Here is a 17,678-nt window from a genome sequence, read left to right on the forward strand (position 1 = left end):
TATAAATTCGCAATCCAATTCACAGTTCCTTGTTTAGATCAGCATTCGATATTGGTTATCGCTCAGACCTCTGAAATTGTCGACTGACTGTAGGACTTATACCAACCGTTTTATGTTGACCAGAGAGGGGAATCTTTGCGAGTCGGTCGAGTTCTCTCTCGTTCAAAGGTCGAATTTCAAAACGAGAGAATGTATTTCCGGCCGGTTCAGGCAAATTTCGGTACATGTTTCTCGATATTTCAGTTTTTGTCATTAATTTATCACGACAATTCGAATCGTTTGTGTGATTAGTTGAACTACTGTATACGGTTCGGTGAGACCAGCGCAATATCCTAAAAGGAAAAAGATGTATATTAAAGAGCGGGCTATATTCAGAACCGTAAGCTCGTCGATACACTGGAACGATGTTTGTAAAAATTGTTTCCCTTATATCTTTAACCAAGCCTTAGGTATATTGCATACTCTTAATACTGCAATCGGCATTTACTTCGTGTCGTCTGAAAAGGAATGCATCCCCAGATTTTGATTCTTTTAAAAAACTACATTCTCGCAAAATCACATTCCAATATTTTTTTTTTCCTCCAAAAGTATATTTGCACAAAATATTGTTCCCGTAAGTTTATATTTTTGTAAAAATCAGTTTTCGGTAGATCACATCATCTTGAAAGTATACGTTCCAATAAATTACATTCTGGCAAAAAGCCATTTTCAGAAAAACTACAGTCGCATACAAGAGTCAGCATTTCAAAAACATGAGTGTTCGTGCAATTTTGCTTTATTCCGAACAAATTGCACGTGCCTAGAAACACGATAAACATTATTTAATTATTTGAGTTGCAGTTTTTTTTAACTTGCTTTCGAGTTTCATATAGATACATTTTCGTGTACCCACATACGATTATGGGTCCACATTGGTAGAAATGTAGCACACTAAGTCCACACATTGAGTAAAAATATCTCAGATATGTTATTATATTTCCCTCTTTATCAATTTGTATATATTCAATATTTGTATGCTATCTATACTAAACTATCCATTTGTTTATCCTGAAATCTCATGGGCAATTAACCAATACCACTACCGCAAAATACCAACCAGCCTTTAATGAATAGCCTGTAATATTGTTTCCATACCTAACTAAAAGTTCAGCTTTAAAACCACCGGTATTTATTATTACGTCTTTCACTATTTTTCCCGTTCGAATTATCTTATCTCAAGCAATGATTAATATTTGCTACGTGATGTTAATTTGAGTTCTCAAATTAAACTTGGAACTGTTTTTCGTGATGAGTGACAAAACTAAGCGAAAATTTGTATATTATAAATTATTTGAATATAGAATATATCAAATTATTAGAGAGTTACATTATCTATATCTGAAATTCGGCAAGTCCTCCTTATACAGTAATAAAAGGGATTATTATATATTGTATATTCATATTTTATGTTACATTACAGTGGTTCGCTCTCTCATTCAATACATAAATTATGTATGTTTTATGAGGAATTATTACATTTAAATATTAATCTTTTGATTCTTCAAATTTCACCGTATGCCTTTGATGGTGTCAAGATAAGAGTAACGCTGTACAAAGTGAAAACTTCGTGGTTGCAAAATAGTCTAACACGTCAATCATTTGGTGCAAACAGATTTCAGAAGTCTTACTTGCAATATGTAATTTTGAATGTATAATATTGCCGTTTCATATATGGGGACTTTCGAGATGAGTTCGCCGCTAACCACCTTTTATATTATTGCCCAAGGTTATACTACTAGTATACGTTTGTTTGTTTTCAACTGAATAGGGTCAAAGTATATCGAAGCATTTTGGTATCAAAAACCCATATCATTTACTGACTTACATGCTTAAATTTTGTTCATAGTTGAGAATCATGCATCTGTAAAAATGGACTAGAGAGGTTCGAATTCCCCAGGGAAGTCGAATATATTTTGCCAAACGATAATATTCTAGTTGCATGTGTTTTTAGGTTAAACTAGAGTAAAAATTACTTAAAAATAAAACTTGTTTCGGAAATATTCGGAGACTTGTTGTACACTACAAAGAATGGAAGTAAATTTTATTGTATTTTACATGGATTTTCTCTGAAATATCTGAATTAATTAATGGGGCGGGCTGCGTATATGTAACCCGATTTGACACTGAACGATTTTTCTGTTCTTGCATCTGTTTAATTCCATATTGATCAATAAAATTCTGATAATTTGTAGGAGTTTTCATACGGTATATTTCTCAGTCCATGCTGATAAAAAGTGCAACTATTGATTTTTATAATGAGTTAGCTTATTTGCAAAAATGCACGAACTGGATTCATTTTATGAAAAATAGTATTGTTCAGCTTAAAATGTTCGCAATTGCTTGCAGTCATGACTGACCAGTCCCTTCAAATATTTTGCGTAATAAGTGAAGGTGAAATGAATTGCCGTGCAAGTCGTATCTTTTATATATTCTGCAAATATATTTTATATATAGATAAAGCACATATTCATTTGGTTGGCTCGCAAAAAAAATATTCAATATTTCTATATTATAATCAAAAAAAAAATAGGCCCCAAATGTCATTTGGGGGCTCTACGAGGGGGACTGAAACTTGTGACGTCACATGAGGGCATTCTAACATGTTCATTTTTGGATGGTAGGAAATAAACAAAAAAACGCGAAATTTTTTTGTTGTTTGAATTTTAAGTGTAGGAATAGCATTGCATGGACTAAATTTCTAGAATGCCGAAGAGGTGTTATTGTAGAGGTAGACAGACGCATTGTACGAGAAACAGTGCTATAGAGAGGATTGTTATTAGCATCTAACCTTACCGGAACCTGGCGTCAATATTCGATGGGCCGTTCTAATTCCCGTGATTCTCAAATAGGGTGATATTATATTTCGATTCTCACCACTACTACTTAGTACTTATAAGACTTCTTATAAATCTTATACGACCATTTGTTGTGTTATCGTTGATGGTTTAACTTCACATTCGCGTCTTGACCCACGACACTTCCGTGTCGCATGTACGGACACAGCTCTTTGTCAGCATATAGTGGTCGCCATTCGGCAATACAGGCATGAGGTTATTTGATTTTACATTGTATAAACCGCCTTACCACGTAAAGCTTTTATGTGTTTATCTTGTCTCTCTCGACTTTATACGTATTTTTCTTCTTCTCAGTGTAAACAATACTATATGCAATGTTTGTATGCTAGCTCTACCAGTGCAGACCAACCGTTAAGCTCAATGGTTCCTATCCTTTATATGAAATTCACCCCTTTTCCTATTTTGCAACTCTTTATTCTTCTCCGAGTGTGCATATATAACTACTTTATTCATTCAATCTTTAAAAGATCCCTTGGTAATGGTATGCGTGAGTCGTTTTCCCGTTTTTGCACAGTTTAAGTAGTTTTTATTGTGTGCACAAATAGGTATTACCAGTGGCGGCGCGTGGTCATTTTGACAACCGGGGCAAGCTACTGCGGGACCAAGTCACCCCCATCTACGGGGACAGGATGAGCGCTGTAAGTTCTCCCATCATTTTATGAGTATAAAAACCATTCCATCAGTAACAACCAATCGGCAAAAGCGACAATTTTTAACGATAAGAAAGTGTCTTTAAAACCGGTCCAAGGGATTAATAAATATAGACATAGTTTATTTTGAAACCTCTTTCAAAAGGAAAGGCAATATTTACCCAGATAAATACAATGACATATTAACAGAAACTTCGGGAAAGCAGACAAAACCTAAAATAAGGTTTAAAACGTTACTGTGAAGAAAGGAAAGTTAATGCAAAGATAAGGACATGCGTCGCTCACTAATAGATATATATGCTGCTAGACTTCTACTGCTTGAACATATATGCAACACGCCGCGGTTTCTTGGAAGCAAAAGGCTCAATAACGCGCTGATTAAAGTCATGCATCCCAGAAATAACGTCTCTGTGAATGGATAAAACAGCCAAGGAATTTAATCTATCTTGCTTCATTGTGTTTCTGAGATACGTTTTAATACGCTTCAGCGTGCTGAATGTTCGCTCTGCGTCGGCGGAAGAAATAGGCGTCGTCAAAATGAGGTCCAGAAATTTTGCAGACGCCGCAAAGGTAGTTACTAGAGTGTTATCTATGAGGAACCCATAGAGCGCGCAAGTTGATGTGATGTCCAAAAAAGTTTGATTGGTGTATATACATCGCAATTCATTTTCCAATTTACCCACGTTTATCATGGGGTAAAATTTGGAGACAGTAGCCAACAAATGGATGGGAAATTGACGTGCAAATTTTGAAAAATTTCTGGGGTTCATCAAAGAGAACGCGGCAAGGTGTTCAGTGCGCAGACGATCGCCTATTTGATTCACCAGAATGTCACAGCATTCCTTTGCAGACAAAATCAAACGCTGCGTTGTTTGCCCGCTGCGTAAAGAAGCACTCCATGTGTCTTCGTATTTTATTGTTTCCCGGATACGAGATACAGCATCGCAGAAGTCTGAAATACACGACTGCACAGACGCTCCATCCATTAGCCTTGACTGCAATGCGCCGTATAATACAACCACGTGATAGAATATTGTGGAGAAAAAAGCGAGAAAAAATGAAAACTCACCATCTTCTAGCAGACGCTTTAGACCTGCCGCCTCCCTCACAGAGCGTTCGTCCCAAACCGGAGAGCTCTGAATGCCATTGAAACACTCAATGAGCTCAGACCTAATTTCGGACACGCCCTGCACCACGCGTGATTGGAAGTTCCAACGTGTTGGTGCACAAGCTGGGAGACGGCGGCTACATATCTGGCGAAGGAGGTCAGAGCGCTTAGACGAAACGGAAAAAAATGAAGAAAACCCCGAAACATTTGCAAAAAAGATACGGACGAAAGGGGTATCAAGACACATATTTTCAATAACGAGGTTAAATTGGTGTGCATAACAATGTAAAAAATGCGCATGAGGAAAATCTTCTTTTATATGAACTTGAACACCATGTTTCGACCCACTCATGACTGCCGCGCCGTCATAAGTTTGAGCTATCAATTTTGACTTCGCGTTGTAAGGCTGTAACACTTCTTTCAGTACAGCCGATATTCCGCAAGCCGTGCGATCAACGATTGGTACGAAGCTGTGAAATCTCTCGGTAGGTTTACCATCTTTCACAAACCGTAAAATCACAGGCACTTGGGAAACGCACGTGATGTCAGTTGTCTCGTCAAACTGAATCGAAAGGAACTGGCAATTCTCAATTTCCAGAGCCAAATGTTGTAAATAAATTTTATACATTGAGTCGAGCAAATCATTTTGGATATCCTTAGATGTCCCTTTCGAAACAGTTGCGGCATCAAGATGATCTCTCAATACTGTATCTAGGGATGCGGTGTATTCCACCATATCCAAAAATACCCTTCTATTAGAAGAGCCAGCCCGTTCATCGTGCCCACGGAGGGACAGCTCGTGACAACCAATGAACTTCAAAACATCTATCAATCGACCAAGAACATGGCGGTTTTTCTCGACGTTTTGGTTGTGCCGACGAACAGAAACCGCGCGTCCTTCATCCAACTGTGCTGCAATATTAACATTTCCGAATGTTCGGTATTTTACTGCATTGTCCAGATGCTCCATAGAAGATTGATGATTCCTGGCACACTCGGAAAGATGTTTAAGATCTCTAAAACCAAATTTACACCAACGTGAGTCACGGGCGGTAGCAAAAAGTAGGCAATAAAAACAAAAAAGTGCATTTTTGTCCTCACTGTAACACAACCATTCGTGTTTTTTATGCCAAGTTTCTGCGCAGAATGTACGCCGACGCTTTCCTCCGTCATGGGATTGTTTCAGTGAACAATTTTTTGGTTGATAAGGCCCAAGACGTTGTACCTCTAATTTTTGTTCCAGCGGCAGCTGCGAAAACGGAGTGAGAAGTAGTGCATCAACCTTATTCATTATGAGGTCTAAGGCTAAGAAATGCGAAGCCGGAAAGAAGTGAGAAGCTCAAAAGGAATGTGGAAAATCGAAAGCAAATGGACTAAAGGTCTCTAACTGATTCAAATAGCGAAACAAGCGACAAAAACGAAGGCGAGGAAACTATCAACTCTTCAAGCAACCAACGAACGAGAAGGAATGCGTGAATATGTCAACACGTTGTTGTAAGAAACGTCGGCATTGTGTCGTCATAATTTCGGGGCTAGCCCCGATCGGCCCCGATGATTTAGTAAAAGAAACAGAAAACAAACGAGAAAAACGCGGCGAGTGGAAGATAAAAGAGAGAATACGATATACAATGAGCAACCGGGGCAAAATCGGCGTCGCCCCGTCGACGTTCGGCGAAGGCTTTGCGAGCGAAAAATGAACCATGTCGGGAGAATATGGCTAGTGTAGACAGTCTGTGCAACCGATATTGAGGTATTTTTCGTATATTCTTTATTATACCGAAAAAAAAAACGGGGCATTGCCCCGGTTGGCCCTATTGACGCGCCGCCACTGAGTATTACAATAATAATATTAACATGATAGCAATGCTCAAATATATAGACACGAAGACCAAGACGATGCGGTATCGAATCTTTCACAGGATCGGTATTCAGACAACCAGATCATCGAGATGTGATCACGGAACCACGGCGAGCAATTTTTAATTTTGATGACGTCTTTACACAAAACTTCGAAGTGAAACACGAATCCCATAAACCCTACAGGTAATTTTGAAATGAATAAAAGTAATAGCTTTCTAGTGACAACAACCTCTGAAGATTTCAAAGTAATTAGTCCAGTAGTTGAAGAAAAAAGCGATTTTTCGAAACAACATAATAATAACAAGACGATCGACCCGCTTACTTCGTGTTCAATAATATTAAAAAATTAAAGATAATAATTATACTACAGCAAATACAAAGCAAAATTCCTCTCCGATTGGTAAACGTTGCTTCCAGCTCAAGGCACACCCGGTTTGTCACGGCACGCTCCGGAGCACGAATTATCTTATATGAATATACATTATATGAATATTAAGGAAAACTTACAATAAATAACTTACGAGAAATAATTTATTAAGAACGGTCTTACATATGCATCTACAATTTTAATGTGTCGACAAAAATGCTTATTTTTGCCCTGCTTATGGTCTTCGACGATTATTGATTATAGTAATTTCATAATTTCACGCCCAAGTTAGAAGAATAACTGACTGAGCTCATATAACCCTCAATGAAATAGTTCAACGAAATTTGAAGATAAATAAACAAAAGATCGATGCTCAAATATAAGTACACGAAAGCCAGAACGAAGTAGTACAGGTAGGCAATCCCTACCGGCACAGTAGTGTTCACGTTTAACGCGATCGCGGAACCGCCACAAGGTGCGCAATTATGCATGATGTCGTCGCACACAAAAACGAATCCCATAGAGCGCACAGAAATTTTTGAAATAAATGAAAGTAATAGACTTCTAGCGAAAAAGACAATGAAAATTTTAACGCAATATGTCCAGTATAGTTTATGAGAATTGGGATTTTTTCCTAACGATAAGAAGAAAAATACCAACATGAACAACAACATAATAATAACAAAACGATCCCTATGTACATTTCGTGTCCAATAAAAATTATTACGTCAATAGATTTCTTAGGGTGGATGAACTGTCGTCATATAGAGAAAACGTTTTCCAGAGTCAACTAAAGCGTAACTCTGACCGTAACGATGCAAGTGAAAACTGAATTCATTGGAATTATTTAGAATGCTATAAAATACAAAATTTGTTTTGAATATACTGTTCATCATTGTCAATTAGTTATGTTGTTTTTCGTTTTAGAGTCTCATTTGTTGCAGGAATAACAGCAACTATGACAACAATCACTGATCACGCGTCCTTTGTGACGTCACACCCCATGACGATTTTAAATGAACCACTTGCTGTGATTTTAAGCGAATAATATAACACTTGAATCTTTGTGTCATAATGTTCATTGCTTATATAGATCAAGCCGTGTTTTTGTTGTGGTTCTGCAGTCTCATACTAAAACTTTAATGAATATTATTTTACTGAAGTAGAGATTTAGAAGTGCCAGATGTGACTGGAGAATGCCATGCCATACAATGAAATTGACAATCTACTTCTTCCCAGGGGAATCTGCTGACTTTATTATTTTGTATTTTGCCTGGTATTTTCCCTCGTACATATCAAACTCCCGTCATTGTATTGACTAATTTTCGTCACCAATACACAAATTACATTACATATCAAGTTGAATCTATATCTTTGATCGATATCTCATTTTAGATTTCAGTCAAAATTTTGATCTCGTGGGATTCATAATAGGTTGCCAGAGTCGGAGTTAATGTTGTGAGCCCAACGGTCTTGGGGCGTGAAGAATTAATCACAAAAATAGCACGCGAAAATCGGGAGGGGGGGGGGGGGTCGAAAGATGAAGCTCATGGGTGTTTGATTTAGATGTAACTCATTAAAAATCTTCTAATGGTAAACTTTTATATGTTTTAAGTTTCTTAACTTGCGGCGTTAAAAAGGGCAAGGCATGGAGGGAGACTTCTTAAAATCCAACGTACTATATTTTTATATGGGATTCGGCCCATAGCAAATTGAAAGTACAGTAGGGAGTAAACAATCAATGGCAATTTTTTTCAGATTAGATTCGATTGGTTTGGTTATTGATGATTTTCTTATTAATTAAGGTTCGTATTGGAAAATACGATGATTCCATCATGAATATGTATTTATCAGATATTCATATTTTATCATGACTACAGCATATCGTATGTTTTTTTTTAATTTTTAGTCGGAAAAACTCGCTCCAATTAAATTATTATTTTTGTATAATGTTACATATTTCTCACTAACAGCATTACTTAACATCTTTTTGTTATTGTTGTTATGACCCAATTCATTGCGTATTTAATATTTATTTTACAATAGCCAGATTACGCACTCTAACTGCATTCACAATTAATTAATCCATAATTCAAGGCATTTTAACAAAGAAATTAATGTAATGAAATCCGGAAATCAGTAATTATACAATATATTCACAATACCGGCCCCTGCCACGTGATCTGACTTTAATCTTTGCAGATTCAGCGCGAAGCATTGTTGATTATTCATTCATTATTCCTCCTATTGTGATTGTTGCTGTTAATAACGCGTATATTAAATTGATTCGCTTTGCTAGAATAAGTGTTTCCATGTCATAGAAGTTCTTTTTATGTATAATTGTTTTACCAATGGCCTATTTATCGTAGTCCAAGGTTGTCCGACTTCCACTGTGAAATGATTGATTACTAAATTTTGACAACTGTGGGGCATTAAAGGATATTTTCTGACATACGGGCAACAATTTTTGTGTTACAGTTTAAAGCTGGTTACAAAAATACAATGCGGCAGGGACTCCAGTACCATATCAACATCACTTCTGTCTATTGACTGACTAAGTTAGTCATAATAACACTATTCAATTCAATGACATTGGTGATGTAACAAAGATTTTTCAAGTTATTTTTATGACGAAACAATATGCAATCGAGATACCGGTCAGAGAGCGCCGACTTATCGATCTAGCGGCGTGTATCCTTCGCTCCGAACTCAATAGCGACACCGCGTGTCCCATCACTGATTAATTAATACCTCGCCAATTATACGACATAATTCATCCGAGTGATGATATGATGAATGCACATGCGAAATTTGGAGCAGATTCAGCAGAATGAGACCACTAATTGTTATCTATACCAACGAATGTGACGAGAACCACGGATAATGAAGCCGCGGGCCTGGGTTCGGACCACCATGTCCTATTTAGCTGTTGTGGCGCTTGCATGTCCCTAACGATGATGGTTCTGCCGTGAACTTGGTATCACTCTATACGCCAACCGAGGTGAAAATATTCCCTATCTAATTTATATTGAATGATAGAAATGGGTAATAATGATATGGGATTTTGGAAAATTGTAGTTTCTAACGACCGATCAATCCTTCGATCGCGCTATATGAAAGTTAAGTATTTTTTGAAATATGATGCTGGCGTTGTACATATGAAACAGCAAACAAGAAGCAAAATAACGATCTTGGACCATGGACTAATATAAAAAACGCAGATGTGTGGAACATGTAGGTACAATAAAATTGTTGGTCGTATAAATAAAAATACTATGTCGATGTAGGGATGTGTACAGCTTTATATGTATGAAACTCAATATATCAACTTAAAATCGGGTGTAACAAATATCTATGTTTTTGTTTCAACTGAGAATACGGTCTCCTAAAGAGATGAAAACTGGCGTAAAAAAACAAATTGCCGGAAAGTCGATACTAAAATAAACGAATGAATTTTGACCTTGCCTTTGATCGAAGATTAGGACGGGCGAAGAAGTCATTTTGTAATTAGAGGGACCCAGTTGTAAATAGCTGAGGTAATTTTGTTTTGCATACTTTGATTAGGCTTGGGCAATAGACGATTTCATTTTAAATCCATATTTGGTTGAAATACAATGGCGAAAATGTAAGTACGGGCCACCTATATATTTGTTGTAAATATGAAGGATGCTTTATATAATCGCCTAATAGGCGATACAAGACCAAATGGGAAATCGGTGATAGTATGTCGGATACATCACGATATCTGTCTGTTTCGTCAATGGCAAAAACTGTGAAACACGCACGTTACAATAAACATTGATTGTGAATTGATTTATACTTTCCGCCGTCTGTTCACTTGCATGTCATCAAGGTTCATGGCACGAGCAAAGCGACTGGCAAGGACAAACGAAATTAGACAAGATATTGAAAAATTACGGACCAATAGAATTCTCAAGAGTAAAAAGAACGAGTATTCAGCTTTCAAAAATGAGTCAATGGTTAATCTTGAATAGTTGCGATAAAATACCCAAACATTTGTTTATTTTTCAATATAGAATCATTGTGTTCGTTCGGTTTATTAGATACAAACACTCGCATCGAAATGCGCACGAAGACAAATATTCTGACTCACAAATGACATATTAAGTAGGAAATAGGACAAGCAGTAAATTTATACGAGAGATTATTTTCATTTCCAATCTTTGTTTCCACTCGGTAATATCTAGAGCATGGCATAAATTTATATACGCCTTTATGAATGGTTTGGTTGAGGCACTGTAGATAATACGAATAAAGTGAGCAATAAAAAAGATTATTTTATACTGGACTCGAAATTAGGTCATCCACATGAAGGAAAAACGAATCGTAACTGTGAGCTGCCTCACTTAGTCAAGCCAGTGAGGTATTTTTTAAAGTTATCCAATATATTAAATAACACGAAACCATATTGACCGTCTGTATAATTGTTGCATAAAAAGGTTACCTTAAAAAAAGATTAGCAACAAAATGTTCGGCAAATGTTTGAATTAGAGCAAATTGATAGACATCGATAAGAGACCTACCGGAATTGGTAATTCGACAAACGAATATACACAAATTATCAGGCATGAATTTGAAAGGTGAAACACTTGAAGATCTTTCATAGTTTTTTACAAACCTGGAAACTCTTATTGGTTTTGAACGCGTGTTCCTGTTGCATGTACACCGTGGGTAGGGTCAGAATCAAAATAGAATTCGTTCATTTCAATATAATCCATTTTCCTTACATTTAATTTGCATAATGGGATATTACACGACAAAACACACTCGCGGGAGTTGAGAGGATGTCATCGAATTTGCACACAGCAGATGCCGCGCAAATTAAGCATAATGGTTTTTCTTTCGCAGATGCGCAATCTCTCGTTTCAAATATGACGATTTGCTATTAGTCTATTATTTGCTATTTAGAAAGTAGGTCGTTCAGGATTTCTGCCAGCTTAACGTTATATTTTATTCACAGTTTTATTTATTTATGTGCGACTTGAGGTGTGGCGACTCGAAGATATATACACACGTTCAATTTAATTGATATGATAATTATATTTGATAAAATGTGCGCCATTGTCTCAATTACTGTTGCGCGACCACGTGTGTAAAGTGTTGGTGCATATATGTATTGCCGGTATACAACAGTATAATTAATAGCCTGACAATCTGTTTTCTTATTGTGTATCTCGTTTGAAGTTTTTTCTTATTTTGTATACAACAAATGTAAAAAATTTAGGAAATACTTTCAAATGCTTAAAATTAGATTGAGGTGTTAGCTAAGACAGAAAGACTTTAATTTCTCCTACGTGCATAATTTTGATACCTGTACCGTATATAAGTATACAGCATAACGATTCAAAGGCAGCCTAAACTAAACAATGTTATTGGTCGTATGTCAAAGTGAAATTATACATTACTTTCTTGTTAAAACAGACATGAGTTTCATTTGGCAGGAAAACTTTGTTTTATAAACCATTGGTCACAAAAGCCTAATCAACTATGGTAAATTCGGCTTATGATAATTTAATATTTTTTTGTCGCCCAGCGCTTCCATGGGTCGTCAGAGGGCTTTGAATGGAGAGATCTGTTTTTCGACTAGATAGCTTTACCGATAGCAACGGAATGCGCATTTCAACATAGCAAGCATTTCAATATGACGCGGCTAGTAGTAATTATTGTCAAGATTGTCAATAAAGCAACGCTAATATAATTTGATGATAATGTATGTATTTCCATTTTATTTCACCATGGCGATGTTTTTTCACGTTATTTAGGACATTCTATATAGATAATATAACCACTGAGCATCTGTTCAAATTTTCATGTTAGATGTGTTTAATGACGCTCATATCCGAATCCCGAGCTTCGTTTTTTCAGATTTTCTTCTCGTGTTTTTATTTTGATGATATTGATTATTTTAATTTGAATTCACTATGTAAAAATTTACATAAACAGTGATTTCACAAATCCTATAATGCCAAATTTACAAAAATAGTCTTCATCTGTTTTCTTAAACTTATTCGGGTAGAGTTTATTTCAAATACTTTGTTTTATTGTTTTTGTCATCACTAGGGGTAGATTGTTATATCGCGAACTTTAAAATTGGTTTTCGATAGTGCAATCAAAGTACAGCAAGTCTTTATTGATTTTAAATTGCAACTTAAGTAAATTTAGTCGGTCTCAAGTGAACGAAAGTGCTGCTGTGTGATTGGATCATTCCAAAGACTGATAAAATTATGGACTATTTTTAGTTTCAAAGGTCACTTTTACAAATTAGCGTTCATTGTTCAATTAATTCAAGGTCAGTGCGATACAAACTTGAGGCGGAACGACTTCTATTAACGAAATTCCACGTAGTAATGCAACCCGAACTGATTTTAGAAAGACACGCGTCGCAATGATTTCATTCTCTTCTCCGCTTAGCTTATGATAGATTAAGAATTTGCGATGTAAAAGCTATGAATAAATGGCACATTGGAATTAAATTCAATCTAGGCCCAGGTTAAATACTTTCGCTCTTTTCCTTTCACTCCAAATCTGCGAAAGTCTTAATTATTCACTTCAAATCCCGGTAGGTCCGAGATATACAGACGAAATGAATATCGGCTTATGCGTTGTTCGCGCCTTCACTGTGTTTCCCGCTATGCTAAATTCGCACAATTCAGAGACGTGCGACGTTGACGAAAAAATTACCACAAAGAGGGAGGATTTAAAGAATATTAATAAAGGATCACACAGCAGTATTACAAATTCTGAAGACCGGTAAACATCATCTGTCAGAGCGATTTTTGAGGTAGACGAAAAGGGAGTGAGTGCGTCGAAGCCTGCGATATGATTTAATGATGTCTAGAGCTGAAATTGGCAATACTAATGCACATTCTAAATAAACAAGGATCGCTATACAGTTCATCGGCTGTGGATATTTAGTTGTTATCAGTCGTTCAGTCATACTGTTACGAAATGTGATGCATTGTGAGATCGGTTAAGGCTTTTTAGCAATACACCGACATCGATAAGACTTAGCACTTTGTCTCTCCATAGTCCTGTAGTCAGTTTATAAAAGAGCCATCGGTGGAAATAAGTGGGGCTAATTTTGTCGATATTGGAGGTTGAAGATTTTAGATTCTGACAGTTGTCATTTCCTTCCAACTTCATTAATTTTATAAATTATGAGGAATTGATTGGATTTGTCAAGTTTGTTTCGATAACATGCGAAATTTCGATCCCATAAGTGCAGTTTACAGCGAAATATATATGAAAAAGTTCAGACAAGAAATTACAATAACAAAAATCAACATCACATGTAAGGCCCTCAAGTTTATATAATGACAAAATAGAATTCTATCTCGTAACTGTTACAGTGTTGTTCTAACGGTGACTTGTTGTTTCAATATGCCTGTTGAAATGCTTAAATAATCGCGGTCTCGTCCCTCTTATCCATACGCTATAAATACACATGGTGATAATTCAGTTAATCATTTGTATTTGCTAAAGGAAAGAATTATTGCTGATTTGGAGGCGCTTTCGCATCAGTGATGTGAGTCGGTCGGGATTTACAGGCGCAGGTCGAGTTCAGTGTTGTTTCAAAATGTTTAAATCTCAAACTTACGTCAATATTCTATGTCATCATTCTGTAAAAGCGATTGTCATGCGCGAGTATTATCACTGTGAGTACTTCTCATTTGAGTACTTCTCAACGTACTTTGAGACCCGCATCTGGGCTTCAGGAAGATTATTCATTCAGTTGAGGTCGGGTTGTATTCACGCCTAAAGAAGTGATTTCGCTTTCATTTGTTTCATTTTTTGATGGACAAAATTGTAACTTATAAAATCTATATTACTCGGGCGGATAATATCATCATCGAACATGCTTGGTCCAACAAAAAATGAATTGAACGCAAACTAATTTTGCCAACGGGCAAAATCATGCCAGATGTTCAGCGATAAACAATGCGGGAATTCATTAGATTAATTATTCATTGTTGTCGGAGAAAACAACTAACAAGATTTCCGTCGTCCACGTCCAATAGTTCAATGGTAGACAATGCATGCACTACTTTTACCGGACGTTCTCTAAAATCACTAAATATAATTTTTTTCATTTATTATATTGTTCAGATTTCATACCACTACTTTGAGTACATGATTAATAACTTCAAAAAGTAAGGGCTTCATAAAACGAAAAATATATTTAGTTTGATTGCGGGATTGGAGTAAGGTATTAACGATGTCTTCCTGTACTACATTCTCTTGCTACCTGCAAAGTTTAAAAACGTCAGCAGAACTTGAGGGAAAATTAGACGGTAACGAAAGCATGGACATATCTAATGAAGAATTTGCTGAAAAGATGCGCCAAGCATCTGAAGATAAACTCAAAAGTTTGAACTCTAACACTTCGAACAATTTCCGGGTGATATTTCCCGTTATTCTTGTCATATCTATATTAGTTGTAATTGCCGTGGGATTTTTGCTACACCGCCTTATCTCATCATTTGCTTGGAATAATTGGGCGATGCCTCCTGAATCCCAAGAACAAGACTGCCCGCGATCAGGGAGGTTTAGACGAAGAGGGAGAGGGGTTGTTAGAACCATCAGTTCTTACGTTGATGTGCCACCTAGTTATCGTCAAGTTATGAAAACGAAAAAGTCAGAAATGCTACCTCCAACGTATCAAGAAGTGAGTATTGAAATTGGCGTTTTTAGAGTCGGAGAAAAGTGTCACATGACTCTTATTCTCCCACATTATCGAATCCAAATCCATGCCGCGTTTCAAAAACTTGTATTTAATATTTCCAGCTACCGGGGTGAAAAGATTTCCACTACGGATATATTGTGAACTTCTGTGTATCTTAGCAATAAACTACGTGACGGATTGTCAGTATATGAGATACTTTATCATGAATTTAGCATTATGTAATGTTTCTTTTAACACATTTTTGTGCCTTCTTATGGATGACATTTGATTAACTATGTAAAAATTTGCATTTCAGGTAATGACTGGAGCTGTTAACTGCGCCTATGTTTCGGACGAAGATTCTGTAACAACATTAGGAAGGTATCAAATCAACATAGACGACGGTGATGCTGGTGAAAAAGGCAATACGAATTCTTTGGTTCATTCTCGAACACATCCAAAGACAATAAACGACGTTCATAATATTTTAGTACACACTGCTGAAATATTTTCACCTCCAACTCCAAATAACGAAGTTACTAGTTCGGACGAGCAGCCTCGAGATAACCCGCTGACTGGGTCTGACGAATCTGTGGAAAGTTTGTCTTCTGGTGTTACTGTTGTTACTATTGCTGACATCAATATTAGATATTCAGATGATGATGTAATAAGTTCTGAAAACAGTGAAACAGACAGTCAAAGTGACATCAGTGAAACAATATGTTCAGCTGTATAAACTCTGTTAAATGCACGAAGTTGTTCATTTTGAACGGACAATGATATCGTGGCAATGAAGAAAACCCATCCGCCGCACGTTCCCGACTCACAGTAATACACTCGGCGAAAGTACACACTATTTTTATTTAGTATCCGTAAGCGGGTATTGCCATACCGAATAGCGTCTTCGGGCTAAGTTCATATCCAAGTTAAGTCACCCGATCAGAGTACTTGAGTGCTATATTCAGTTATGTTTTTTATGCTTATTGTGATCTTCTTCCAAATTGAGCCGCATTTTAATCTTTATTCAATCCATGTTTCTCTTTATGTATATGCAAGAAATGATAATGGCTACAAGGCTCAAGAGGCAGGTTGTTTTCTTCACGCCACAAGCTTTCAGATTAGCATTCAAGAAGTCTCATCTTATACTTTTGTTATAAAATTATCATATGAAGATATAAGTAAATTATTGCGTTGGCGAATTGTATTTATACCAGTAGCCTTATTATTTCAATTCGTTAATGAGGATCTACAGACTCATCTCAGACATGTACCATAAAACATGAATGGTGGTCACTGCCGATTTCTCACCTACTCGTGCCGTAAAACGCATTGCACTAATGCGCCTTTTATTCTTTCGGCACCGGAAAGCGTACATTTTTGTTGATAACAAAACTCGATATGCACTGTATTTATGTATTTGTACCTCAATTTTGCGCCCTCCAAGTGCGATTTAATAGTCGTTTCATTGTACTTTTTACGCACTGAAAACAATTTTTGTTTGAAAATACCTTGTGTTTCCATATATATATATGTGGGGATGGTGGTATATAATTAGTTGAAAGGCGTCATGCCCAAAGAAATATGCGTATAGCGGGTGTATGAATCGTTCAATGATTCTTGGATTTCAGAGTTCAAACGTTCCGGGTGTACTCATGAATGCCACGGAAAGCCTGCAACAGGCATTTCTAATCAAAATATTAACATCACAGAATAGGGTGGAGCGTCGTCAATACGCCATCCGAAGGTTGTCTGCCTGTGAAATTACTAATTCAATTGGTAAGCATTAGGAAGATGTAAAGAAATAATTACTATTGGAACTGATTACGAAAATTTGACAATTTCCACTATTTTATTGCAAGAGCGTGTAATTCAAAGCCATTCAACAAGTGTGCATTCTGCCGCAGTTATATTAACATATCGACATTTTAGGGAAGTAGTAGCGAACGCTTTGAATTCACAATATTTCTAGCTGTGCTGAATGCACACTCTGATGCTGGTAGCAGGCACACGCATATATTTTTGCGGCATTTGCGCTCTTGAACCGTTGTGACGGAACCATCCCAAATTTTACCTTATCACGTCAAACGTCACGCTACGGTTAACCGGTTAATTTTAT

At 36.6% G+C, this 17,678-nt stretch overlaps 1 protein-coding gene across 1 annotated transcript; it reads left to right on the forward strand.

Annotated features, from left to right (window-relative positions):
* Nucleotides 1–14,982: 14,982 nt before the first annotated feature.
* LOC120327687 (uncharacterized) lies at nucleotides 14,983–17,067 on the forward strand. The gene is made up of 2 exons (XM_039394028.2): nucleotides 14,983–15,565; nucleotides 15,879–17,067. The coding sequence occupies exons 1-2, from the start codon at nucleotides 15,116–15,118 to the stop codon at nucleotides 16,296–16,298; spliced, it is 870 nt and encodes a 289-aa protein (XP_039249962.2). The 5' UTR covers nucleotides 14,983–15,115; the 3' UTR covers nucleotides 16,299–17,067.
* The last annotated feature ends 611 nt before the right edge of the window (nucleotides 17,068–17,678 follow it).

This window comes from Styela clava, chromosome 7 (assembly GCF_964204865.1).
Source record: "Styela clava chromosome 7, kaStyClav1.hap1.2, whole genome shotgun sequence".
Lineage (NCBI taxonomy): Eukaryota > Metazoa > Chordata > Ascidiacea > Stolidobranchia > Styelidae > Styela > Styela clava.